We start from the raw sequence: 27147 nt of genomic DNA, 5'->3' as shown, positions 1-27147 counted from the left end.
CGTACGAGCTGCCGCGCCCGGCGGCCGCTGCGCGCGAGGAGCGGCTGCGCGTGCGCGGGCCCCGGCGGTTCGGTTAGCGCCGCGCGGCCTGGCGGGGGGCGGCGGCGCCGGTGTCCCGGCGGGTAGGGAGGGGCGTGCAGGGACTGCGCCCGGGCTGGAGGGAGGTGTGCCCGAGCACGGCGGCAGCGCCCTCGGAGCGTGGGGTGCCTCTGGTCTCTCGGCAAGGGGGAGGCCTCTAAAGGAGGCAGGTGGTGCCAGGGGCCTCAGCTGGGCTCCAGAGACCGCACCGGGACGGCGGCGTGATGCGTGTGGTTGGTTGCCGCATAGTGAGAGCCTTGGGAGCCCAGCAGCTTCACCTGCTGCTGCACTTAAAGGTTCTAGCACTTTTTTTATTTCTTGCGATTTGGAAAAAGTTATTTGCCATAAGTAGGCCTGAAAGGGATGATGCAGTTAGGTCTTTGTTATTGAATCGTGGTGCGGGAAAGTGTGCAGAGCAAGATGGTAGGGTTTGAAGAGATGGGGGTTGTTATTGAAGTGTTGTGATGGAATCCAATTCTGTGTAGAACCTGCACTTGAATCAAGAGCCATGTGGTCAGCTGATGAAATTGCCGGGCTATGTTACCTGCATTATAGGACCAGACTTCCTAAGCAGGGGAAACCAGATCCAAACAGAGAATGGACTTCCCTGGCAGCTGTCGTCAAAGTGGAATCTGCAGCCCAAAGAGAGGCTTTTGGTAGTCCAGGAAACTTGCAGGGTAAGAATGAGTTTTGGCGATAGGGGTGGGAGAGAAGGGAGGGGCAGAGAAGGTTCTCGATGCTTTCTTTTTATTTCCTTTTTTTTTTTTTTTAAGATGCCTTTACAAAAAACATACACCCCTTCCTATTCCGTTTCAGTCTTCACCCAAATTCTTTACTCTTTGTGATTGTGAACTTTGTGATAGTTGTGATTCTCAACTTCTGTCTGGAAAGAGGTGGTTTTAGTGAAATGCTGTTCTTCCCAGACTGTAAATGTGACAATGAAAGCCTTTATTTGGCTGTTGAGTATATGGTGCAAGTCTAGGCAGGATCTGAATTCCTAATTTAAACTCTTGAAAATCCGTGTTTAATTTGATAGAATCCTAGGAAGGTTTGCTCTCCTGTAACAGGTTGCATTACTATGTACTGTGTTTGTGTTAGTTTGTTATCATCTTCTTTTCCCTTAGTGGCACTTCAGTGTTGTCAGGCAGATTGTATCCCATATTTATTATTTCTTATGTGCCTGAGGAACACTATGGCTGTGTCTTCTGTGTACTGTCCAGCATATCAAGCCTGTATTAGCCTTCTTCCTGTGTGGTCATAGACTTCCGAGCACTGGTGCTTCTGACTGCTGTATTCCGTTCTCAATCTGATTCTGTTTCCTTTCTGTAAGGTTGCATGGTCTGCCTCTCTGTACATTTCCTTCTACTCAGTGTTCTGTGTATTGTCTTACCGGAAAGACTGTATGAGCAATGCTTCCGACAATAGATAGAGGTGATAGTTTTTTCAGTTAATGTTCTTTCTTTTTCAGTAACTAAGGAAGTTGTTGCTATGGGAACTGGAACAAAATGTATTGGTCAAAACAAAATGCGAAAAACTGGTAAGTATAGTGTAAAATTCAAGAACAGGCTACCTATGCTACCTTCTTTCTTGCTGGTGTCATAGAATCAATGAAAATGTCTAAGGCATTCTGCTCAGACTTGTTCAGGATTGAAGCCAGAAGTGTAAGGTAGACCTTCCTTCATCAACGAGAGAAGAGCTTAGGCAGCCACAATGGCTGCCATGAAGGTTTGCTGCACTTGCTGCCTCAAAGGTGAATTAACCTTTTATATCTGGAAATGTGTAGTTTAGACCCTGAGTCTGCATACTCAAAGACTTCGTAACTAAAAGCAAAACAAAACATAAGGAAAATAATTGTGCTTTGGTTACCTGTTGCAGTCTAATTTTGTTGTGGTCCGATACAAGGGGTACCACTGCTGGTACTAACCAGCAGGAAGGTACTAACAGGGTTTTTTTTTTCCTTACTGCATGTTTCCTTCCTTACTGCTTATTACTGCTAGATAGTTTCAAGTGTGGTACAATAAATGTATGGGATAGATACATGGCTTCTCACAGGTACTATTTCTCACTATGTATTGTAGGAGACTTTCCTTGCTCTGTGTGTCCATTTTTTAAATTCATGTTGTGTCTGTCTCCTCTGTTAGGACAGGGAAGAAGACATAGTAAGGATGAATGCTGCAAAAGTGAGGAAGGGGGAAAAGTGTTCATGCATATGTAGGTACAGGGCTTTCTGCCCTCTTTAGACTTCAGAGGAGGACTAGACTATGAGACTCAGTCTCATAGACTGAGATATGAGAAAGGGTTTTGCCTGTATCCGGTTTAGGCTACTTCATGTTCTCTATAATGTCCTTCATTTTGAAATTAATTAGTGGAGCAAAAGAGAAGAAACTAGATTCTGTATCTTAGATTTTTTTTTTGATGTTTCTTGTGATTTGGCCATCTCAGAAGAGTTTTAATACAGACATTTTTCTGACTGATTTAGGAGAATTATGATAAAACTGTTGTACCATTTACAATCTGGATATTAAGAAAATTGACTAGGAAAAAGTAACACTAGTTTGTTTTGTGTTTGTGTTTGTCTTCAGTAATCTCAAATTTAGAAAATATTCTCCTCTTATGATAACATTTTAAACTTGGTGGTAGGTTATGTTAATGGTTATCTGTTAGATCCCTTTTAAACTTTTAAAACTGTTAAAGAGGATTTCTGGCCTTTTACGTCTGAAAAAAAAGATGATCTATAGCTCCTGTTCCTTTACATACCATGACAAGCAGATAGTGTAGGAAAGCTGAAGGTGAGATGTGCAAACTTAGTAAATATCAGAATTATTTGCAGGAAAATAGTTTAAATTGTAGGACATAGTTTAAAAAGGAACTTCAACCAAAAGCTTAACAAACACTTGAAATTTTCTGGCAGAATGTGTTTTGCGAATATCAAGATTTACCCTTGAAAACAAAAGTCAGGAAGATTTTGAAGAATGGTAGTGTTTATTCAACTCAAAGGGTTTCCAGTATCAGAAGAGTTAAAATTTGGTATTCAGTCAAGACTCTGACTTGCTGCAGACTGAGTATTTTTATCTTTAATTTGTGTAGGCTGTTAACCTCCTTTTGTGGTGATTGGAAATTTAAATATCTTGCAGTACTCTAAAAGCAATGGTAAACGTTCAGATACTAACAAATATGGAGAACTGTCCTATGTAATATTTGTTTTGTCTTCTTTTTAGTAATGATTTAGTATTCTCATTTGGATTTTGCTTTAGGAGACATTCTGAATGACAGCCATGCTGAAATTGTGGCCAAGAGGAGCTTCCAGAGGTGAGGCATGGATGAAGTTTTACTCAGTGCTGTTACAGTGCTGTTACTCTGTGCCACCTGAGGTTGTTGTGATACAAATCGTTTTGACCTCTTGCTGAAGTAGCCACGTTTTGTACCGTCAGATATGATAATGTAGTGAAAGACTGCATTACTTCTGCGTGGGCAATGCTCTTTTTTCCTGTTGTCAGCAGGATTTCAGCCTAATTTTTATACTTCTAGGTAGTGTTAAGGCCTTTTCACAAAAGCTTGCTTTTTCCTTGTTCTTGTGGAGTCTCTGTATGAAGAATTAGGATCTGATTTCATGTGACGTCAATGCAGATCTGATGACTACTAGTCCCATGCGGCAGTCCTCTTGTTTACATGGGATAAACTGGTTCAGGGAACTGAGCCAGGAGGATAGTAATTCTGCGGAAATGAATACGTTTCTTGCAATTTGATGCCACTAAACTGAGTCTCATTGAATCAGATGAGTTGCAGAATTGGTAAAAACACACGCAGGGGGAGGTGAGGACCTTATCTATACACTTTGAGATGGTTAACATTAACTCCACTGAATCCAGCTCTCTGAGGTCTGTTACTAAATTTCCTATGATGTGTTTATTATGTTGGATGCCATCTCTCTGTAAAAGCATAACTGATTGGCTCCTGATAGACTCCCATCAGGAAAGAACAGGCACTAGAGGGCATCTAAGTCTTGTTGTTTTCTCATGCATCAAAATTGAAATCAATGTTTCATGAAAACTTTCTGCCAAACAGGTATCTTCTCCATCAGCTGTGGCTTGCAGCTTCCCATCAACAATGTATCTTTAGTCCAGGAACTGAAACTGGGAAATGGAAACTCAAACCAAATGTCACATTTATTTTCTTCTCCAGTCATACCCCATGTAAGTATGCGGGAGTGAACCAAGTACATCGCTCCCACTTGTAGAGTCTTTTCTGCCCCTTGTCTTTCTTTAGTCTCTCTTTGGTCTGGGTTGAGAGTGAGGCAGTAATTCATGTTACTGATACGTGCCTGAAGATGACTGGTATATATACACAGATATATATATATATATATATATATATGTATATACACAGATATGGCATTTTGTCTCCCTGCATGTGATTCATGAGACCTCAGTAAGTCGAATGTACTTCTCATTATATAGTGGAATGTTTCACTTTAAACAATAATAGCTATTATTTTCCTTTCCAGAAAATAATATACTTGTCAGAGGTCCTGCCATATTGCCTGGCTGCTTTGCTTCAAACATTGTCCTTGGATAATAATTCTATTAAAATACACTGACATTTACCACCGTTCCTAAAAACAACCAAACAAAAGATAGCCCACACCCAGCCACGACCACCCCCAACCCCATGAAGCAAACAAAGAAAAAAACCCCAAGCGAACACCAGAAAAACCCCAAACCAGCAAGCAAAAAAAAAAACCCAAAGCCAAGCAAAAAAGAAAAATGGAGAAGAGCTAACACCGACTCACACAAAACCCCCCAAGAAACCAAAACCAGACTCCTGAAAAACAGGAGACAAAACCCCATTCATGAAACATCACTAGTTCCTCAACACAAAACTTCTTAGGGAATGTAATGAAACTTCTGTAATGGAAAACGTTCTTTGTGTGTTTAATAAAAACAGCACCACAAAGACGAAGATCTAGTGACAGAATGAAGGAATGTGGCCTCGCTTTACCAACGTATCAGGCATTGTGATGTTACCATACACTCACCGGTGTGTTCTTCAACTACTAGTCTGTTACAGAGCAAAATACACCTCATCAGTATTTCATAGAGTGAGTTAGTTGCTCGTACATCTTCCTGATTTTGAGTACATTGCTGGAATATGCCGTATTATTTTTCTTCATTAGTGCATTTGAGAATGGAAATTACGTCTTCAAATTTATTAGTGAGAATAATTTAATTACTTTCTTTTTCTCACATTGTGATAAGTTTCTCACATAAATCAGATACAGGCCTGTCAGGCTTGCTTCTCTTTGAACTGAGCTTCAGAATTTTGGTTCTGAGCTTGTTCCCGTGATACAGATTAAAGTTTTCACCCTTACTTGACAGATTATTCTTACATTATTCTTTTGAGGGTCATGTTGTTTGATCAGATCAGGTTTTCCTATGAGTTTTCAGCACTGCTTGTAATTTGTCAAATGCCTTTGTTACCTTTTACTTTATAGGTTGTAAATTTTGCTTTCTTGATTATTTCTTACATAGAATGCAAAAAGCATATATTGGCTCAGATTTCAGTGAGATTTGATTCAGTGTTGCACAGGACAATGTTTCAAAAATGTGTTCTCATAGTTTATAAGTTTTCATGAGTGCAGATCTGTGGAAGCTACTAGTAGTTGTAGTATTACTGGTATGATGTGTTCCAGTCACAAGATGATTTTTTGGCCAGTTTTATGTTATTTCTTTTGTTCCAGGTGGAGATGCTTCTATTTTTCCAGTTAGTGAACCAGAGAACCAGCTTTCTAAGCCAGTGACTGGAGGTCATGCAGCTGGACAATCAGCAGAATGTAGAAGTAACCATAACCACTTGTGTCCAGAAGATAAAAGGAAATCAGAGAAGATGGCAAGTAATCATGTAGTCAAGAGAATGAAAACTGATGATGGTGATTGTTTTTCCATAATCCCTGAAGACCTGGCTGTTCACCATGAATCTGTGAAAGGAGAAGACAACACAAATCAAAAGATCTGTAAACGTTCTGCAGAGATGCAAATAGCTAATAAGGAGACTGGCTTAGTGAGACCAAAGGTAGTAGATGTTCACAGAACTGGAGCAAAGTGTGTACCTGGACGGCTGGATGATGCCCGGTTACCTGGGCTGGGGTACCACTGTGTGGGATTATTACGAGTGAAGCCAGGTCGAGGAGACAGAACATGCTCTATGTCCTGCAGTGATAAACTGGCTCGCTGGAATGTGTTAGGGTGTCAAGGAGCTCTTCTGATGCATTTTCTGCAGTATCCAGTGTATCTGTCAGCGGTTATAGTGGGGAAGTGTCCATATAGCCAAGAAGCTATGCGGAGGGCAGTTATTGAAAGGTAAGTGCTCTCCTCAGATGGTGCGTATGGAGACAGTGAGCTTTGGAAGACAATGAGTGTCATACAAATATTAGAACTTTAGTAGGCTTTTGATAATGTGTCTTGTAAGATCCTGATGAAGAATCTGTTCAGGTGTGAGCTGAATGAGCAGATATGTGGATTGAAAACTTATATGTATGACTGGGCCCAGAAGGTGATGATCACTGGGCAAAGTGTAGTTAAAGGTGTAAGTAGCCATGTACTCCAGGGATCAATACTAGGTCCAAACTTATTAAATACCTTCATTAATCAATCATCTGGATGATGGTGCAGACTGTATGCCCAGACAGTTTGCTGAAGACTCAAGACTGAGGAGTGGCTGGTTGGCCAGGGTATTGTGCTGGCATCCAGAGTGACCTCAGCAGGCTGGAAAAACATAGGAACTTCATGAAGTTCAGCAAGGGGAAGTGAAAACCTGCACCTGGGAAAGAACAGTCCCATGCACTGTTATATTCTGGGGGCTGCCCGGATGGAAAAGAGCTTCACAGAAAAGGACTAGGGGTTCCTGCTAGATGTGAAGTTGAAAATGAGCCAGTAGTGTGCTCTAGCAACAAAGAAAGCTTAATGGTGTCCTGGACCATTGTAGGCAAAGTATTGGAGCAGGTCCAGGGAGATGACCCTTCCCCTGGACTGACACTGGTGAGGCCACATCTGAAGGGCTGTGTCTTGTTCTGGGCCTCTCAGTACAAGAGGGACGTGGACATACTGGAGAGAGGTCAGCAAAGGGCCTCAAAGATGCGTAATGGATTTTTAGCATCTCTCGAATGAGGAGAGCTGGAACTACTCAGCCTGGAGAAGAAAAGGCTTCTATCAAGCCTTTCAATCAATTTGTATACATACCTGAAGGGGGGTGGCAGAGAAAATGGAGCCAGGCTGTTTGCAGTGGTGTTGGTGATAGGACAAGAGGCAATAGGCACAAACTGAAGCACAGGAGGTTCCCTTGGAACATCAGGAAACACTTGTTTACTGTGAAGGTGATGGAGTACTGGTAGGGGTTACCCTGGGATGTTGTGGACTCTCTCCCATCTTTGAGTTACTCAAAAGCGTTCTGGATGCTCTTCTGGGCAGGTGGCTGTAGATTGCCCAGCTGGAGGAGGAGTGGTTGGACTAGATTACCTACAAGAGGTCCCCTCTCACCTCAGTTGTTCTCTCATTTACTGAAGTGTTCAGGACACATAGTATGTGACAGCTTGTACTGGTCAGTTGGAAGAAGACAGCTGTGTTACGTTGGAGAGGCAAAGCTTATGTGCATTTTCATGGTGGGAAAAATTCATCTGCTTCTTTAATCTCAGATACATCCAAGATCTGATCTTTCTCCCTGCTGTGAGTAGTAGAGCTCTCACAACCTGTCACCTCAGGGAGATCTATCTATGTGAGAGATGAAGTGCACTGCTACAGAATGAGGAAAGTTACCTGTTGCACACTGGCCTTGTTTCTCCTCAGGTTCTTCGGTTCATGAAAACTATCCCAGCAACAGGGTTAGGTAGCGGATGTTTTTCTTATTTGGGAGGTTAAATCAGTAGAGTATAGAGCAGTAGAGAACAGTTAAGTGGATTTGGGCAGAGTAAAGGGAAAGAAGAGCAAGAAAAAAAACCAGGGAGCTAAACCATTAAGTGGCAGTTACTAGACCAGTTCATATGAAACGTTTGACTTCGTTTAGTAACTCCTTTTCTCTATACCCCTGCATGCTTCTAGAATGATTATAAAAGAGGTCATCAGTCTGTTAATGGAGAAGCTCTAGTTATGTACCTGGTGGAGCTTTCCGTATAATCCTTTCCTCGTTTGCCAAGCCTTGTTAGTCCTAGTGCAGTCAGGCACTTTTTCAGACTATTACATCTCAGTCTTAATTCCTGCTCGGTGTGAATATTGTAGTGATTAAACACATGCTGTTTTTTCCTTGTATGATCCTAATGTCATTCATTATGCAACAGTAATTTAAGGTAACAAATATAAGATTATACATGGAACTGCAAGTATATTTTGTATGTTTTTAGGCTTCGATTATAAACCTTTAGGCTAATAAAACAATTCCCAATGTAATGCAGTTGACTCTGTAAATGCTTGATGATTTCTATTGTTTTTTGTGATTGCAGAAGTATATTGCCGTTTTTGTCCTGCATACATAATTGAGTCTAATAGCTTTTAACTAGACCTTTTAAAAAGCCAGTTTATTAGTTTATTAGGACATGGTCCTAATAAACTAATGTGGCTTTGGGGTTTTATTTAAGAAATATTTTTCTGACGGGAAAAATGCCTCCAGACCTCCTTGTCTTACCTATATAACTCATGTTCAATTCTGTTTTAATGTAAAAGAAATGGTTTTTTAGATATTGAAGGGGAATTGTGCAAAATTATCTTGTTTGGGAAGAACATACTGAAAATCACTTGCGTTTTTCTGTGTTTACTTTAGGTGTCAGCACATCTCATCTTTACCAGATGGTTTTCTCACTCAAGAGGTTAAGCTGCTGCAATCAGATCTTCAATTTGAACATAGCCGTCAGGCAATTCAGGAAGTTCAAACTAACAGAAAAACAAAACTTGTTCCTTGCAGTGCAGGTGAGTTAAGTTGGGCTAGTTGCGTAACTGTGCGCAAAAGTCTGAATAAAAATGAGGTGGGTTTGGTTGTTTGGAATGAAACATCATTCCTTGCCAGTATACTAGCAGCAAAGTATGAAAAGCAAGAATTTCTTTTCAGGTCATGACTTAATTGTTAATAATATTTGTCTCAACCTCTAATTTCCAGTAGGGAGTTTTCAGACTGAATAAACACTTGGTTGATGTCATTAAGAATTTTTAATCTAAACACAGAAAATAATCAGGGGAAACAAAAGTTGAATACAAGAAGAAAACAAAAGACTTCGTTTCAGTTAGTTCTGCATTCTCCTTAGTAATGAACAAAAAACTTGCCATGCTGAGTTATGTTTGTAATTGCTCCAAAGATATGTGAATGAAGAAAGAATAGAGAGTGGTATGGTGTAAAAGTTGTGTTGATAGATATTTTGGGCATGGCATTTTTTGTCGTTGTGGTGATTTATGGTGGTGGTCTGAATGTGATTCAGCAACATGGTCTTATTTGGAAAACGAAAAAAGCAACTGCCACTCTTTGTGTATGGCTAAGCAGTTTCTTTAACTTGGACATGCCTGCCTTCTGCTGTTGTATAATTTTCTGTCTGAACCACAACTGGAAGTTTTTCTATTACAACAGACCTAACAATAAAATAGAATGGAGACAAGGGGTTCCCTAGTGGCATTCACATTCATTAAATTTGAGTTATTTACAAGTGCCAGGAAGAAAAATACTTTTATTTTGTGAGATAGGAAACAAATTTCATCATTGAAAAACAGTGCCAGTTGAGTTAGCAAAAAAGGCCTGAAAGCAGCTGCGACTAAATTCAGTAGATGTTTTTCTTGTTGTACATTTCTCAGGTCATTCATAAAAAAATACGAATGCTGCCTTAGCACACTTTTTTATGCCAGGTGGTTTATTTCTTGAAGGAGTAAAAATCAGAATAAACCCAAAATCTAGGGATATTACACAGAGTATTGAAAGATGCTTGATAGGAACATTTCAGCTGTTATTTTAAGAAAATACCTGTTCAGTTTAGTGCTTTGAGATCATTATGAAAAAGTGAAAGAATGGAAAATGTTGTAATTTTTAAGTAACTTTGTATCTGCTTGTTAGAAATGGATATCCTCTAATCAGATGATTTTTAGATATTTCACATGGGGAGGATTTAATACCAGTCATGTGTATCTAATGTTATTTCATGTTTCAATTACATTTCATATTTCATAAATACATTTCAATATTTCAAATACACAGGATTGTAATTTAGTAGAGTAATACCGCATTGTAGTTGAATCACTGTGTAAGTACAATTGGCACTTAGCAGAATACAGCACTTGCAGCGTACAGCTGAATTGTAATACAAGGGTGAGTAGCATAAGCAGTCTTTGAGCATCTTGAATAACAAGATGGTCTTTAGAGTGAATGCATGTGCAACTGTTTTGCCTGTTAGAAAGACAGAGAAGAGGGAGAGTTTAGGAAACACAGCTGTCTCTTGGTAGTAGAAGCTGAAAAACCTGCTGTTATGCTACCGAGGGACAGATTGGAAATGTCAGTTTTTGTTGACATACTGCTGATGCTTTGCTCATTACAATTGTAAGGTGTTGTATGCAGAGTTTCAGCATTAAGAAGTTTACAGTCTGAGATGATTACAAAGTTCTCAGACTTGGGGTAGAGTTTAAGGCTGTTGGCACTTGCTATCTCTTAGAACAAATTATTTTTATTTGACTACTAGATAATAATGTTTTTCAAGTGAAGTCTGCAAATATTTGGTGTATGTCAGTTATCAAACATGAAACTACTTAGAGAACACAATAAAATAATAGCAGACAATAAATTAAGAAGGAAAACATAGAGTGACTGATGCGAGTAGTTTCGAGCAATATTTCACAGCCTGATGTGAAAATAAGCCATCTAACTTGGAAATTTCTTCATGTGTTGTCCGGACAGGATGCACAGAAGAAAGTAGAATCGCTCTAAGAAATGGAGAATTACAAAGCTGAAGGCCAGATGTTTAGAGGCATGGATTGTTAAATGATCTTACTAAGATGAAAGTTCTGTGTGTGTGTGTTTTCATATTTTTAAAGTAAACATTTTTTTAGGTACTGGAATTCTGGCCCTAGAAAACCATGGTCCTCTTCCTAGTTTGAATTATTTTGGGAAGAAACACATGAACAATGAAACGATAGGAACTGTTAGGTTCTGCTTTTGTGATAAGAGCACCTTCCTTTGTTCATAACAATTTCTTCTACAGCTATCAGTTGGAGTGCGGTCCCTGAGCAACCTCTGGATGTCACCTCAGATGGCTTCCGCCAGGGAACCACAAAGAAGGGGATTGGGAGCCATCAGAGCAGGTGTGAGAGTGTTGTATTATCTAGACATGTTTTATTTGTTAGCTTACACGCCTTTGTCAGCTTATGTGATGTTGTCAGAGCAGGAGGAGATCTAGAGAGTGGTGAAGAAGGGGGAAAGGTAGAGAGCGGGGGAAAAGGAAGAGTCGGTGTGTAAAGGAGAGAGGGCTGCTGGAATAATGAAAGCATTGCTGGCGAGGTGAAGGAGGGAATTGTCCCGTTCTGCTCTGCACTGGTGTGGCCTCACCTCCCGGGGGCAGTTCTGGGCACAGGAATATAGGAAGATAAAGCTGTAAGCGTCCAAAGGGGGGGGCCATCAGGATGATGAAGGGTCTGGAGGGAAAGCCCTACAAGGAGCAGCTGAGATCACTTGGTTTGTTCAGCCTGGAGAATGGGGAGACTGAGGGGAGACCTCACAGCAGGCTACAACCTCCTTGAGAGGTGACACAGAGGTGCAGGCACTGTTCTCTGCTCTCTCGTCACCAGTCATAGGGCCTGAGGAATGGCTGGAGCTGTGTCGGGGGAGGTTTAGGCTGAATATTAGGAACAGGTTCTTCACCCAGAGGGTGGTCGGGTGCTGGAACAGGCTCCCTAGGGCAGTGGTCGCAGTGGTCCGAGTTCAAGGAGCATTTGGACAGTGCTCTCAGGCACATGCTGGGATTATTGGGGTTTTCCTGAGCCCGGACTTGGACTTGATGATCCTTGTGGAGTTTCTATGATACTATGCCATTTTTTGATGTTCTTAAAATACATGCTAGCAACATAGGAAGGTGGGTTTTTTTTGATTGATTTTGTTTTCAGTGCTTCTAGAGAATCAGCTTGCACTTGTTGGAGAACCGAATCAGTCACTGTTAAGTATGCAAAGATAATTAAATAGGGGAAACAGCTGGGCCATTCAAAACCAATCTACACTTTTATAAACAGTGATTCTGGTTGTCATTCCCTTGGGGAAATGAAAGGGCTCAAAGCTGACAGGTGTATATAGTATTTTCTAAAGATCTTTCTCACTGACTCACTCTATTTTTTGATGAACCTCTTTGTATTTAACTGCCCTGCGGCTGTTGCTGAATGTGTTCTTCTCACCATTGTGAAAACATCAGCATTGTTCCAGATATTTCTGCTCCTTCTTTTATTTGTTTTGAATAATACAAAATTTAGCTGTTTAAAAAAGCCTTTGGAGTCCTGTGCTTGTTTGTCCTTGATCTGTTCTGGGAATAGTCCTTCTGGCTAAACCTTACTGCAGCTGTGAACTTTTGACAATGCAGTTTCATGCAGATAACAGTGTGATATTAAAATGTTCATTCTGCAAACTGGTGAGTGCTGCCTGGGAGAATGGGGGCAATGCAGCTCTTTGTCAATATAGCATTTAAAACTAAGGGAAAAGGCAGGTGGGTAACTTAAATGGGGTAGGAAAAGTTAAATGGTAGAGAAGTTTTTACATTCTTTGAGAAGTGAACATAATGCTTTCTATCAAAAATTTTTAGCTGGGGTGTGCTGCTGTGAGCTGTAAGGTGGAGTGAATTTATGATTTTTTCCCATCAGAATTTCTAATTTTTATTTTTTTTTTTTTATATCAGATCCAAAATCTGTAAAGTGGAACTCTTCCATAAATTCCAAAAGCTGGTGACAAGTATTTCACAAGAGGATCTACCAGACACTCTACGGTAAAGACATATCATTGCCTTTAGAAGAGTGAATTTATCATAATGAAACTGAAGAATACTGTGATGATACAGTATCTGCTCATGAATCTCATTTTAGATAAGTACATTGTTAAACTTTGATACTTGAAAAATGTGAAAAGAGACACAAGATGAGGAAGTAGTATCTTTTTTGAAAACATGAGCTATTAGATCAGCTGCCTGCAGCTCTCTGCCTTGGTGGTGTTCAAACCTTGCATTCCAAGATTGCCATGGAGTGTTTGGTATCTACTTGGTGTTCAGTAATTCTATCAAATTCCATTTCTTTGATTCACAAGAAGGAAGAGTTTGAGTAAACCAACCCCCCCCCCCCCCCCCTTTTTTTTTAAGTCTAGGTTAAAATCAGTTTTCATCTTAGTGTACAGTGGAGTAAGAGCTAGTAAGGTGAGATAGAGTATAGGGCTCTTTCTGCACTGCATACGTTGCATATACAGAGACCTTCTGGAAAGAAAATAAAGCAGCTTTTGTCTGAGGAAGCCATAATTGGAATTTTCCTTTACATTATTAAAAACAAATTTGGTTTATCAGACTGGGTTTAGTTACTTGCAGTAATCATCCAGTATGGCATAGTATTAGGTGCATTATGTATTTGGTGGTATACTATAAAGTAAAGCATGGTTTCACATGTACAGAAACTTAGTTCTCTTTGGCTTAAGAGATTCTGGGAGATGCAGAAGGTTCCAAATCCATAGCCACAGAAGGTTTATTTTATTTTAGTCTTACTTCCAGATATAATTTCACTAGCTTTAGGATGCAATTATCCCAACTCTTGAGCCGGTTTAACTGCTTGTAGCTGCTGATGGGGTTGGTCCCACAGCAGTTCTCTGCTGCTACTGGCTGTAGATTACTATTTTCTCTCTTGTATCAGTAGCACTTCTCCAATCTCATGGTGAGCCAGTCCAACTAGGTAATGTGGCTGAAAACAATTTCCTTGTCTTCTGTGTTTTCTCTCGGACTAATGGAAATCTGAAACAGAGAAAACCCATGCCAAGGAAGTAGGAGGCATATGTGACTGGAAACAGGTGAGATAGGCCATTTCAGCCTTTCATGGTACTAAGACAGTAGATGCAACAAACTTAGCCAAAGTAAGTGCACCCTGGATCTTTAACTAATAGATCTTGCCTGCTTTTGAGTTTTGTTGAATTAAAGACTGCAGTTACCTTCTGTGTAGAAGTGTCTCATAACTGTTTCAAAGTTTTGGTGTCAACACGAACCATGCTATTGCTGAGATGCTTTCAACTGATTCTATAAATAGGGATACTTTGTCCTTAAATCAGTTTGAAATGTAAATTTAACTTCTTTTGTCCTCACTCCTTTAGCCATCATAATTTCCTCAAAACAGATTGTGAACTTGTGCATTTGTTGGGTAGGTGACTCATGATCGCATGCTGCTTGCATAAAGTCACTTCACCTCAGGGCTTTTCTAGACCATTGGCTTTGTCATTTCCTTTGACTTTTTTGTCCTCTACTGTTTTTTTGTCTGGGCTTCTCCTGACCAAGTCCAGCTGATTCACAGATGTGACCTTTTTTTTACGCTGCACAAACTCTACTTTTACAGTAGAGGCGCTAGCTCAGTAGCCAGCTTGTGCAACTGATTGCCTTTTAAGGTACTTTCGGTTTTCCTCCACTTAAAAGGCAAAATAAAAAAATATCTTTGTGTTGCTTTTTTTTTCATCTTCCCTTTTCCTTTCTACACAGCATTCTGATGTTTTGATTTTTCTTTCCCCCATGGAGTCTGAGTTTGAGCGAACTTCAGATAAGAAATCTTACAGTCTCAAATTGCTTCTTTAAACTTCTATGTATTTAACTGTTACTCAGTTTTATATTTTCTTTGCATTCAAATGTATCTTGTTATCTCTTCCCACAAATGGTTGGCTCTAAAGCTGTGCTGTCATCCAGTTTCCTTTTTCCACTTTGACCCTAAGTTCCTTCCCTGACTCTTCCAGTCCACTTCTGTGTTTCTTGCCTCCCATCCTTCTGCTCCATCAAGGAAAGGTCATTCTGTAGTACTTTCAGATTTGCTGAACAGCTCATTTTGTAGTTGTAGGGTATATTAGGACAAGGGTTAGTCTTCATGTAACGCTGCCTTCATTTACTGTTGTCCACTGTTAGACTTAGGAACTGGGGAATTTAAAACTTTACATAGAACTGAATCTGATGTTCTTTTTTTCTATCTTTTTTTTGGGGGGGTGGGGGTAGGGGAGTGTGTGTGTGTGTATCTAAACCTGCTTCTCTTGCTTTTTGTGACTTTCTTATTCTTCACACAGTGGATCGGTCTGGGTGCTGTTAATTTGGAACAGGTAGACAGCCTGCTGGAGGCAGAACTTTGCTGGCTCTTCTAAAAGGCAAATTTAGGCATTTGTAGTAGTATAGCTCATCTAAGATGTTAAGCATGGCATTCATCAATTAGTTTTTTTTCAGGATTTAGTTTATTTGCTTTCACGTGAGACTGAGAAGGAGGTGGTGTTTGGCTGGCATGAACTACTTCACCAAGAACCAGATAGTACTGTATTATGCTGTCCCACCTTCTTTCTTCCTTTGCGATAATTCTTATGATCTGTCTTCTGTGCTTTATTTAAATTCTCACTCATTTCTCTAGCTAGACTGACTCTAATATTGTTTTTTTTCTACCTGTTACCACCACCTGTCATACCAAATTTTCTTCTGTTGATTTCCTCTCATATGTTATAATTTTGAAATTACTGGTGCATAAATCCATCCTTTTTTTTTTTTTTTTTTCTTTTCATGTTTTCCATGCTCACTGCCAAAGGAATGGTGACACACCACTGGACAGTGTTGTGCTGTTGCTAATCTGAACTGTCCATGAAATCCTCTGCAGTATTGTTTGCAGATCACTTGATGTGGCAAAGGAGATTTTTTGCATTAGTGGGGTTTGTTCCCTACTGTTAGGAAAAAAAACATGCCTTAGTCTCCACCTGGGGAAGTGAAAACCTTCTCTTGTCATACAGTGGCATCCACTGTAGAGAGTCTCCAGGCATCACTGTTTGTACAAGGTGTGGCTGGCTGTATGGCCCTTTGTCTGAATCCAAGGGAGGCTTTGTAAAATAAACCCACCCTTCTTTCTTGCTGGGCTTATTAAATGAATGACTAATACTCTTTTCTCTTAAACTGTAGTCAGGAGCCATCACAATGAGGATTGTACTATTACTATTTCTTCCTGCTCAGTTCACAGTATGGAGGATTCCAGTTCCAGATCCAGTACTCCTAATGGGGTTCTGTGGCCATTCCACTGGACAAGTTGGGGAAAGTTCTAGGTTAGGGGTTAGGGTTACATGAGACTTTTGAGAGCAGCTCAGAGGTTAGTTTCAAAGAATATGATTATTGTGAAAGAGATGGAGAAAGCAAAATGGATTGGCTGTGATAAGAGTGCAGGACAGGTTTTTTAAGAGACTGCATCTCCCATATTCAGCCATGGCATGGACAGGTTCTCCATGCTTGCACCTTTCTGAACACAAGGTTTGAAGGATAGTTAACATGTCTTGCTTTGCATGTCATAGTGTTTTAGAAATAAATTTATAGCAGAATGCTGAGTGCCTCAAGCAGAGCTTCTGATAGTCTGCTGTTATGGTGGAGCTGTGGGGGTTTTTTGGAGGTGATCATAATTGCCTTTGAGCATGAAAGCGTGTTTTAGAAGTTGGTGGAGTGGTTCCCAGACCTCACAGATTAGGATTCCTGTACTAGTTTGGCTCTTCCTCTTTCATGTTGCCCATGATCTTCCCTTCGTATTGGGTTTGATGTATAAATATTGCGTATCACATGTGGCTGACAGATGTTTTGACAAAGGAAGATAAAAGAGGTTGGGAATGGAATGCAAGGAAAGGAAAAAAAGTCTTGATGAAATTGTCTTACAAGCACTTGTGTTCAGATAATCTAGACCTGAATTTCTCTATTTTGAAAATCATTGGTATAATGTACTCAGCAGAATGACCAATTGTTCTGCTGAGGCTGTGGGGCATAGTTACTACTTGAAGAAGGGGAATAACACCAAAACTGATGAGTCTCTTTTGCCTTAAGGCAAAAGAAAAGAGATTATTTTCTCCTTTGTCTCATTCTTCCCTGTTAGTTTTTTGTTGGACAAGAAAAACGATCCAGTTCATTCTGTCCTTTTCCTTTACAGCCAGTTTTCTAGCACACTAAGTAAGGCTACTTCCACCCAATTCAAAGCACTGTAGCCACCTTTTCAGCTTTGCTTCAGCAGTTTTTGCTGAGATAGAAGTTTTCTGTAACCTGTGGTGTCACAGTCAAACACAGACATTTCTACTGCTAGAGAAGAGTTGTTTTGCTTCCTTTTGTAAGATTGATGACCATGTCTAGCTGTAGAGCCTGGACGTCTCCAAGTCACCCTAGAAGAGAATTTCGCTAATTAGCATGGAAGAGTTCATAGGAGGGCATCAGGTTCTTAGGTGTTTGATTTCTTTTTTCATTTTGTGACCTCATATTCAATAGGATCATAGAATCATTTTCATTTTTGTGCATTTTTTGTCAGGATGAAGACTCTAAAAACCTACTGGGACTACAAGGAAGCTGCGTTAAATTATCAAGAAGCCTGGAGAGTGCTGCGTAACCAAGCCCTGCTGGGTTGGGTCAAGAATGCCAAGGAATACCTGCACTTCACATGAGAATCCATGTGACTGTGTGAATCCAGGAATAAACTCTGGTCCACAGCAGATACCTCTGCAGTTCAAGGGCCAGAAAAAGTCACCCTCTAGTTTGCTTCTAACTGGAAAAACTAGTTCTGTTAAAGTGCCTTTTTTTTCTGGGAATCCTTCATATATGCTGCTGTTTACTAAACATAGCCACAGATACTGCCACAAGCAGAAGCAAAAGCACTGGGGAGGAGTCTCTGTCAAATAATACCACGTGTGATATCCCGTGCATCGCAATTTCAGGACTTTGCCAGATAATCTTTCAACTGCTTTGTTTCTGTAGGCAGGAAAGAAAACTCCTGAATAACTTGGTTCAAACTGGTTTGTCCTATGTCATTACAGGCAAACATTCACCTGCTTTTAAGTGTTTCAAGCACTGTCCATCTCTGTGCCCCCCTGTGGGAAATGGTCAGTTAAAAGCAGAAATGCCTCAGCCGTTTATGTCACTGTTCCTTGTGTTCATTTATAGCCTGGCAAAGGTGGAGGTGCTTTGGGGAGTATTCCAGGTAGTCTCTGGCATGTCTCTTCTAGTCTCTTGTCATTACGCTTTATTACTAACTAACATCTGCATGGGGAAACTGTAACAGCAAGCCAGTCAACATTGTGAGCAGTTGTGGGGGAAGAAGCGTGCAATCCTCCTTAAACCTTCTGTCCCAGTTATTGACTTTTGTGAGCAATTTCAAGACTGTGTAACTGCTACTGAGCACATTCCTCTTTTGTATTTTTCTCTTGTAAACCACAATTCGTAAAATCTTTGGACAAGGCAATGGGCAGGATGAAAGAAGTGGATAATTTAGAACTTAAAAATTCTTTAGTGATTTGAATTTTTTTTTTCTTCTTTGGTATCCTATACTTTTGGATTTGAAAAATGAGCACAGCAGTTCTCCAAACAGCCTTTGCTGTCAACATACTGAGCTACATATTGGACCAAAGAGTATACATCACATTACAGTTTGAGAACTGATAGCAGCAAATCTTTTTTACTTCACACTTGGGTTGACTTTTCAAGTAAGAATAATTCTCTTGTTGAAGAAATAACAACCTGAATTCTGTGCATAGGATTCCACTTGAATGGGCGTATATGCCCATTCTCTCAAATGCTGCACTAACATGCAGAAATACCAGTTGTACTGGTGAGGGCGAAGTAATTTTGTGTTTGTAGAGGGCAAGGGATTATGGAGATTAGGGACTTGCAGTAGGCATCAGAGGATAAAAAAATGGCAAGATGCCATTGCACATGGGCTACAGGGTGAGCTGCTGAAGATAAATGGTAGCTATTCCTGTAATTGAGCGAGTAGCATTCCAAGGGCAGATTTCTTTAGTGTACCTAAAGAGCTGTCAGTAGATTTCCATGTTCCTGAAATTTACCTTTGTTCTTCACTGAAATCTTGCAGAAACTATTAACTTACCATACCTCATTTCCCCTAGTTAATCAACAATGTCAGCAGTGAACCTGCTGACCAGACTGGAATGTTCCCTTTTCCTATTCAGCTGCAATATTAAAATTGGTTATATAAGACTAGTTCTGTATTCTTGCATCAGTTTTCAGATAAGCAGTTATATGGTTTAAATTCTTTTAACTCTTTTCTAAAATTTGAGCCTTGCTGTTGGGATTGTTCCTTGCAAGATTTTTTGTGCATTTCTAAAATACTTACGAACTGTAGACTGCTGCTCTTCTGTTACTTGTCAGGTTTAAAAGTAGTTTTTGAGGTGCTGATGAACACTGATGCTAACCTCACTTTTTGGATGGAGTTGAGGACATACTTAAGCCTAGAGCAAGTCAGTGAATATGCAAAGAGAGGGAAGGAGCTGAAACAGAACAACATGTAAAAGGTTGAGAGGCTAAGCCTGCGGGATCTCATCCTCAACCGAATGGCATTTCTGTGATGGAAAATCATTATTTAAATGCTGCATCTGTTTCATTCCAAAATGTCAGGAAATGCTGTTGGCAGTACCATGAAACTGCTCTAAAAATCAGAAGGGAAAAATGCAGAGATAGGAAAGAACAGTCTCTGCCTTTGCAAAAGGTAGCAAACTAAACTTAGGTCATTGTTAGCAGTTCTTTGGAAGAATTGCTCCTGGAAAGTAACGGTTGACGTGTTTCAAGCCCGTATCACTCCTTTGCGCTGGGATAGCTGACACCCTGAAAAACAAAGGTAGGCAAAGGCCCAGGGAGGACAGTAGAATGCAGAGACTTCTGCCACGGGAGAGCAGAGTTAGCAGGGAGGGAAGTAGCAGGAATGAAGTGCGCACAGCGCATGGTTAATGAGGACAAGCAAACAACTGGAGTGGAGCACATGGGAGGGCACCAAGATTCCCACCCTACCTGTAAAATTAGCACATCTGTATTACAGCATATAGGTCCTTGCCTGTCCCAAACTTGTCTGAGGCCCAACGGCTCCTAATTGCCAGGACAAAGAAACTAATCATTGAGTGGGTTGTCTTTAACAGCGTCACTATTAGAGACATCACTCTGTTTTTAGTCATGGTAAGAAGGCAAGACAGACTGCCTGCTTATCTTTAAGGAAGTCGAAAACCAGAGCATAGAAACAAGTGATTTTGTCCAAGGGTAGGAGTAAATCAATCTGTTTGACCTTGAGGCTGCAGTTCCATGAGACCAAATGCTAGCATTCCACTGTCTTTGGAAAAGCAAGGTTTTGAGCTTCAGTGTTCTTCCACTGCTCACCTTAACATAGGCTGGAAGGCTTACTGATCTCAATACATTTCAAGTAAATCGAAGACTGTTTAAATTACTGTATTTGTAGAAAAACAAACCATGAGTCCAAAACAAGATGTAGCCTTTCACTAGGAGTTAAAAGACCTCTGCAATAAATCCATTAAGCACTAGAGGAAAGGATGAGCTAGGGTTATGCTGCTGAGGGCAGCGAGGCAAGGAGAAAAGAAAGGTGTTGGAGTTCTTTCTCTCAGACGATCTAATAATGTCATAAGAGGGCTGCAGCAATGATAGGTACATTATATGTACAATTAACATAAATACATGTAGAAGCAAGATAATTTTTGAAGAAAGACCATCTAAATGGTCTAAATCTGGCCGGAATACTAAATATTTACTGAGTGCTAAATTCTTCCAGTACTGGTTTAGTTATATTTTAAGATGACATTTCAATTTAGCTTAAAGATAAGTGACATAGAGGTGTTGCTGTAGGAATAGTGAGGTATTTGTTCCGTTTTTTATTCAGTGCATAAATTGAAGGGTATACAGAAAATGAAGATCAAATAGGATCAAATGCTTTATATAATTTGACAAGCACGTACTATCTAAAGGCATGCATTTCACCTATGCATTTCAAAAGGAAACCTCTTGATGTTTTATTGCCATTTTAAGTGTAAATGCAGATGAAAAGTGAGTTACTGCTGTAGAATATTTATCCTTACATTTTCTGGAACTACTTTCATGTCTGGGCTCCTAAATCTAAACTAATAAATACAGAGATGTTAAACCCCCACATAATGGCGATTATGTGGGGGTTTCAGGGGCTTATGAAGGGTAATCCAAAAGTTATCTCAATCATAACGTGTTCCCTTGCTTTTAGATACATCTATTTGCTACCATGCAATTAACTTTATCTAGCATTTTTAAGTGTTTCTTACTCCTCAATAGCTAAGAAAAAATATTACTTGATAACTGTTGAAAAACTGGGAAAAACTCAGCATAAAGGAACGGAGTATTTTCTAGTAATAGTAATTTAAAAAATGACAGGTGAAACCACTTTCATTCTGAATCAAAAATTCTGTTAAGAGTAAACATTAATGCGTGAAAAGGGAGTTGAAAGTAATTCAGGATGAAAGCACTGACAGAATGTTTCCTAAAGCACTGGTTTACAATGCAGCGCTACTCTGAATAATGAAAGGCTTACTGAGATCAACAGCACATTTTCAGATGCAGTAAGCACATGCATCACAGTTACTGGGACAAGCCTCAGTAAATAGGGTAGGGTCAACAACTCCTATGGTCACATTTTGGAGGCCTTCTGCCAATACTTGTGAATGACTGCAGAGCTAAACAATTATAGGCATAATGGATCTTCATGGGGATTTGAGTTAGTATGAATTTGATTTAAGTTTGGAAAGTGGTATATTTCCACTGTAACTAGAAGGATTTTAAAAACTAGATTCTTACGCACCACGTAGCATGTACATGAATTAAAACTTTTACTAGGAATCTAAACTGTATTTAGCGTTTCCATGCTGGCTTAGGAAGGTCAAAGTGATGCTACTTCTTCAACCCAGTGTTACCCTTTAATATCAGTGTGAACTCCAGCACTGTGCAATTAGGTCAATTAACTGTTTTTTCCACTCTCTCCCACACAATCCAAGGGCGCCTGTAAGTAGAAATAGCTGTGAGATATGGTAGCACTGAAGCTATTGGTTTTGAAACCTACAAAGAGCTCCTTGTTTTTTCCTGGTAAAATCAGCCACACACTAAAGTCTGAGAAGCTGTACAATGTCTAGTAAGTAACAGAAGCAGCTGTGTAGCATGTGATGAGTAACTTTCTGGCCAAAATGAAGGTAAAGAAATGACAGCACTGCCTGTTTGTGACAGGAAGTTTTATTGTACTTGTTTGTTAACTGGGAAAGTGGAACATACTAGCTCAATTCAACACAATCAGCATCTTGCTCCTGGCTTTGGATAAGCTAGCAAATCCAGTGTTCCGAATGCTAATTTTTTTTTTTTTTTTTTAATACTAACATCTCATAACAGAATAAATGCGTATTCTTCTCTTCATGTTTTAGTAGCCCAACTACTTTGCTTTATTATTTAATCAATGTCATCAAATGTATCCCCCCAAAGAACTGAGGCTCTGGGAATTCATAGCCATGAGGAAAAAAAAAAAAGCACAAAACCAACAAAACTTTCTTTTTATAATTTAACAGTCTAATAAAACAAGACCTAGCAATATATTAAGAAATAAATCCAGTTACAAATGCATGTATAGAGAAAGAACTTCTGAGGATGTCAGAACAGAAAGTGATCAGCTATTTACAAGATACACAGCAGGATGGTACAGTAGCCAAGACCCACCATTCAGAAACCAAATGTGTTCTCTCCACTGTAGGCAACATACAAGAATCCATCCTCATCCTTTTCCTTCTCATAAAGTTGTCCCATAGTTAAGCTGGAAAGGGAAAAAAAGAGAAATGGTTTGCTTGGCTCATGCAAGTTGCCAATGTTAACAGTTAGAACCTCATATAAACAAGGATTAATAAAAGCTAAAACTTGTAAGTCTGTGTATGGGTTAAAATACAAAAAATGAGGATAAATGAAAAGCAATTGAATCCTTAAGTTAGAGAAATGATCCTGGACTCTGCAGAGTAAATTTTTTATATTTCTTCACAAATGCCTCGGTCAGAATGCTTCATTATTTTGTTGGAAATTGGTCTCTATTTTGAAAACAAAAAGAAACCCTAGCAAGTACTTGGCTGGTCAACTGCTCTAACCATCTATCTACAGATGGTTGGAGCAGTAGACATCAGTCAGGTGCACAAATGAAGCCTCCTCAGCTCACTTTTCTCTGACTTCCCAAAACTGAGAAAAGGCGAATGAACTGAAAGATGGAGACTGGATGTGAGTGACAGGGAAAACAACGATGTCATTCTGCCCAAAAGAGCTGGGAAGATTTGTAAGCAGTACTTGAAATGGAAGAGAATTGGTGAGTAGTAGATAGGTCACCAACCCCTGACATCTTATCTCCTCATACAGAAGTTTATTACATAAACTCAGCCTGTGAGATGAGCGGAGCCATAAACAGATTGTGGTTTTTGTTTATCGGTTAAGAAGTTACCATTTTTACATTAATATTGAATGATCAAAGCCCTGTTTTTCTAGCCGAGATGTGACATCTCATTATGAACATGTGGAAAGAGACAATGGATCTCTCTTTACTGCTTCTAGCAATTCTACAGTACTGTTATAAAGATGATAAATAGGCATTCTCAGTACTGTTAGAAGAAAACAAGCAGAAAAGGATGGTTCTCATGGGTCCACATTGTGTATCAGGTTACCTGGAGGGACTCTTTCTTAATACAATTAAGTATTAAGGATAGTATCGCATCTAAGGAATGTAAGGACATACTAATTCCTTAAATGTTACTGAAGTATCTTGTGTAGAAAGTTGTAGTAGCTGCTTCTGTTATATTCTGAATGTAGCAGAAAACAATTAAACAAACTCCTATATAAAAGCAATGCGAAAAACCTTTCTATTGCAGTTATTCCTTTTTTATAGAAGTAAATAATTTTAATAAAAGAACCAGCAACTAGTCTGTAATGTTATAATTTCTTTGTAAATGGACAGGTTATTGGTTTTTTCAGAATAGTTTATGCTATTTGCTCTTGAGTATTTAATGTGCAACTTTTTTTGTTATACTGAGAATCATTGTTTTTTTTGACATTGATGATGTACGTGTTTTGCACGCGACCAAGTGCCACAACTTCGTAACTGCAAAGCTCATCCTTTTGCCATGGAAGTAAATAATAATATATTTTTCAGTCACCTTTCCTTTCAGCCTAGCTCAAGAAATAAGATGTTTATCAAACTCATGAGAAAAAAAAAAAACTTCTGGTGAGATTAAGATGTGACAAACATCTCCTAAAATCACCAAATGAGCCTCGAAGAGTGGTGTTACTGACCCTCTAATATGCACAGGCTTGCTGAAATGATTCTGAATACCAAGTGAATAGCCTCTCACCTGGATTGTGGGACAGTCTTGTCTACAAAGAGGAATATTGCCTTCTCAGATGGCAGTTGAATCCTCTTCCTGATGATCCACATGAACTGGGCCACGGTGATGTCAGACGGAACTAAGTACTTCCTCTTGTCAATATCAACAATCTGAGATCCTGAGACCTTCTCCACTATGACCTGTAAAGTGCAGGTGTGAAAGTCAGGCTGTTCAGGATTGGTATGAATAGACAGCTTTGGTAGATCGCTTGCTCGTACAGGCTTACAATGGTGAGCAGAGGGGATGAACAAAAAGGTTTCCTGACCGCAACCAAATCAGAGGTAGAACTGGCTCAGCACTGTAAAACCTGATTTTACAGCTGCACTGAAACCTACATTCATGTACGCAATGGCTTGAAACTTCCTGTGCCTGTGTTTGGCAGTCATGGGGTAAAAAGGCGCATTATGCCTTAAAGACACCTGTGACAGGAAAGTATGCACATCACATAACCTTTTGTACACTGATGATATGAAATTATTGCAATGTGGACCCGAAGTTGAAAATGAATCAGCAGTGTACCCTGGACACAAGTAAGGCTAATAGTGTCCTGGATTGCATTAAGCAAAGGACTGGGAGGTGATCCTTTCACTGTACTGGTACTGGTGAAGCTACCTTTGTATTCTGCTGAACTGACATTGAGAGTATTTCATCGTTGCTTCAGAAATCAGAAATTGACTACAGGAAGGAAAGATAGCAAGATGGCCACAAACAAAAAGCAACAGGTAGAGGGGGGAAGCATAACTAAGTATTGCTTGAGAAAAAGACCCGATGCTTATTGTATTACACAGACTGATTATAGAAGGAAAAATACAGCAGGTCAAGAAATAAAGTTTACAAGAGGTTCCAGGGTCTCCATTCCTTAGCTCTGCATTCCACTTGAAACATTAAGTTTGAAAAACGCTTCTGACTATTAAATTGATACCAACTATTTGGTACCAATGGTATGCGGCTCAGTTTGAACCATCAAGCGGAAAACACATCCAAAACAGAAAACACGGTCCAGACAAAGGATTGCTGCAATTTGAGATTTAATTCCTGTATCTATCTATACCTTGCTGTCCATTCCTGATACAGCAGCATGTCATTCTGACTCACACTATGAGTTTCTATGATTCTTTTTCCCCTAAGGTTATCAAGGGTATTTTTGAAATGGATAAATGGATACTGTGGGGATGTACGGTCATTAAGGATGCTGCAGTCTACGTGTGAGGGGACAGTTAGTCAAGAGAGAACAGCAAGGGCCATATCAGCTTGCCAGACTGCAACTGGAGAAAATCTCCAGTGACTAGGTGCAACTGAGCAGCAGGAAAAGTCAATGGGAATGAAGATTCTTCTTTGGGCTGTGCTAATGGAGAAGTTACTCACCAAAAGGTGAGAGGCGGGAGTGGCACTAACTGGCCCGTGTCAGATGGGATGTGGGAAATTTTACACTGAAGCAAGTTAAGTTGAGAATGTGGACATGTTGCTAGCTGTTATATAAGGATGTGAACTGTGGTCTTTTAGAGACTGAAACATGGTAAAAGGGATTGTGGAGGGAAGAGAGGTCATTCACTATTTATCAGATTGGTAGGTATTATGCAGAAAGGAGGGGTCACACCACTTGCACTGGCTCTTCAAACAACAGGGTTTGCACGGGGATATTCACCATGATGACAGGAATAGGCGTGGAATACATGAGGGATATCATCTAACTCATATAGCCAGGATGGAAGGTGGTCAAGGTTTCAAGAGTCTTCATAGACTTCCTAAGGACCAGGCAGAATCTTCAAGACAATGAAGGTGTTTGCTGGGATATAACTGCCATCAGAAGAAAGCAAGACCATGATATATCATAAAAATCCCTATGAAGTGTTTAGAAAGCTTATTTGTCAATATGCACTGGGGCAGAGGAGGAAATGTCGGAGTAGTTAGATGTGTTTAGGGCTTCTTTAAAACCTCTAAGGACACAATAAGGGCAATTAATTTACTTAACAGGAGCTCATCAGAGTGGGCAGGATGGAAACAGTTTATCCACCTTTGCCTCTAAGTACTCTGTTGAAGTAGGCTTGGTTACTCACCGGGACACGGTCGGGGTATTTGGCTCGGATTTTTGCGGACTCGACACATCTGTGCTCTGTGAACAAAACTCGTAATTAGTCACTGCATAGTAATAATACTGCCGACGTCCTAGGCCGAGAGGACAGCGCCGGCAGGGCCGTGAGCCTGCGGGGATCGCGATCATAATCCCGCCTCCGAGTGAGTTCTCTAGCATTTCGGGGAGACCGTCCCCGGGCATCGCACCACCCTTCGGCGAGGGCCGCCAGCGGCTGTCCGCTCACAGACAAGATGACCGCCTGGGGAAGCCGACCGCGACAGATGGCGACACGGGAGACTGAGGGCAGCGGGGCCGCTGCCAGGCAGCACCTGGCCCGCACCCACCCTTACCCAGCGCGTGGTCTTCCTTGAACATCCACTTCATGGTGCAGGCGGGCGGGGAGCGAAGCCAGAGGCGGCGAGGCCCGTGTGCGGGGGGCGGGGGCTCGTGCCGGGCCTGTCGCTGTCACGGTCCCTGTCACAACAACAGCTGCGGCTCGGCAGGCGGAACTTCCGGCTCGCCTGTTCCCCGGCAACCGCTTGAGCAGCCGCGCTTCCGGCCGGGGATCGCGGGGT

The 27147-nt window shown here is 40.5% G+C and overlaps 2 protein-coding genes across 7 annotated transcripts; one reads left to right on the top strand and one right to left on the bottom strand.

Annotated features, from left to right (window-relative positions):
- The first annotated feature begins 43 nt into the window (after window positions 1–43).
- Window positions 44–22463, top strand: ADAT1 (adenosine deaminase tRNA specific 1). 3 transcript variants are annotated; one of them, XM_066194850.1, is made up of 10 exons: window positions 44–122; window positions 564–755; window positions 1547–1615; window positions 3333–3387; window positions 4144–4271; window positions 5816–6434; window positions 8884–9029; window positions 11294–11393; window positions 12968–13054; window positions 17598–22463. In XM_066194850.1, the coding sequence occupies exons 2-10, from the start codon at window positions 587–589 to the stop codon at window positions 17728–17730; spliced, it is 1506 nt and encodes a 501-aa protein (XP_066050947.1). In that variant the 5' UTR covers window positions 44–122; window positions 564–586; the 3' UTR covers window positions 17731–22463. The 3 variants fall into 3 exon arrangements, with proteins under 3 accessions (XP_066050947.1, XP_066050949.1, XP_066050948.1); XM_066194852.1 differs by having other exon boundaries at window positions 70–374; XM_066194851.1 differs by lacking the exons at window positions 44–122; window positions 11294–11393 and having other exon boundaries at window positions 299–755; window positions 17598–17686.
- On the bottom strand, window positions 13960–27104 carry GABARAPL2 (GABA type A receptor associated protein like 2). Of its 4 annotated transcripts, none has more exons than XM_066194855.1 (5): window positions 26923–27104; window positions 26556–26611; window positions 24466–24638; window positions 22802–22895; window positions 13960–14056 (listed from the first exon to the last, which is right to left on the bottom strand). In XM_066194855.1, exons 1-4 carry the CDS (start codon window positions 26954–26956, stop codon window positions 22805–22807), a joined length of 354 nt encoding a protein of 117 aa, XP_066050952.1. In that variant the 5' UTR covers window positions 26957–27104; the 3' UTR covers window positions 13960–14056; window positions 22802–22804. The 4 variants fall into 4 exon arrangements, with proteins under 4 accessions (XP_066050952.1, XP_066050953.1, XP_066050951.1 ...); XM_066194856.1 differs by lacking the exon at window positions 13960–14056 and adding an exon at window positions 17218–17454; XM_066194854.1 differs by lacking the exon at window positions 13960–14056 and adding an exon at window positions 21978–22100.
- Window positions 27105–27147: the final 43 nt, after the last annotated feature.

The sequence above is a fragment of the Chamaea fasciata genome, unplaced genomic scaffold (genome assembly GCF_029207755.1).
Source record: "Chamaea fasciata isolate MVZ Bird 193981 ecotype frontalis unplaced genomic scaffold, bChaFas1.0.hap1 SCAF_12, whole genome shotgun sequence".
Classification (NCBI taxonomy): domain Eukaryota; kingdom Metazoa; phylum Chordata; class Aves; order Passeriformes; family Sylviidae; genus Chamaea; species Chamaea fasciata.
The sequence above is the reverse complement of the archived record's forward strand: the minus strand, read 5'-3'. Positions and strand labels throughout refer to the sequence as shown.

Excerpts from the sequence above, each read along its gene's own strand:
- ADAT1 (XM_066194850.1), top strand. The coding sequence starts at position 587 with ATGTGGTCAGCTGATGAAATTGCCGGGCTATGTTACCTGCATTATAGG. Across the intron at positions 756-1,546 it reads TAGTCCAGGAAACTTGCAGG|TAACTAAGGAAGTTGTTGCT; the intron begins GTAAGAATGAGT and ends TTTCTTTTTCAG. Across the intron at positions 11,394-12,967 it reads ATTGGGAGCCATCAGAGCAG|ATCCAAAATCTGTAAAGTGG; the intron begins GTGTGAGAGTGT and ends TTTTTATATCAG.
- GABARAPL2 (XM_066194855.1), bottom strand. The coding sequence starts at position 26,956 with ATGAAGTGGATGTTCAAGGAAGACCACGCGCTGG. Across the intron at positions 26,612-26,922 it reads CAAGGAAGACCACGCGCTGG|AGCACAGATGTGTCGAGTCC; the intron begins GTAAGGGTGGGT and ends TTTTGTTCACAG. Across the intron at positions 22,896-24,465 it reads AAGACTGTCCCACAATCCAG|CTTAACTATGGGACAACTTT; the intron begins GTGAGAGGCTAT and ends TTCCCTTTCCAG.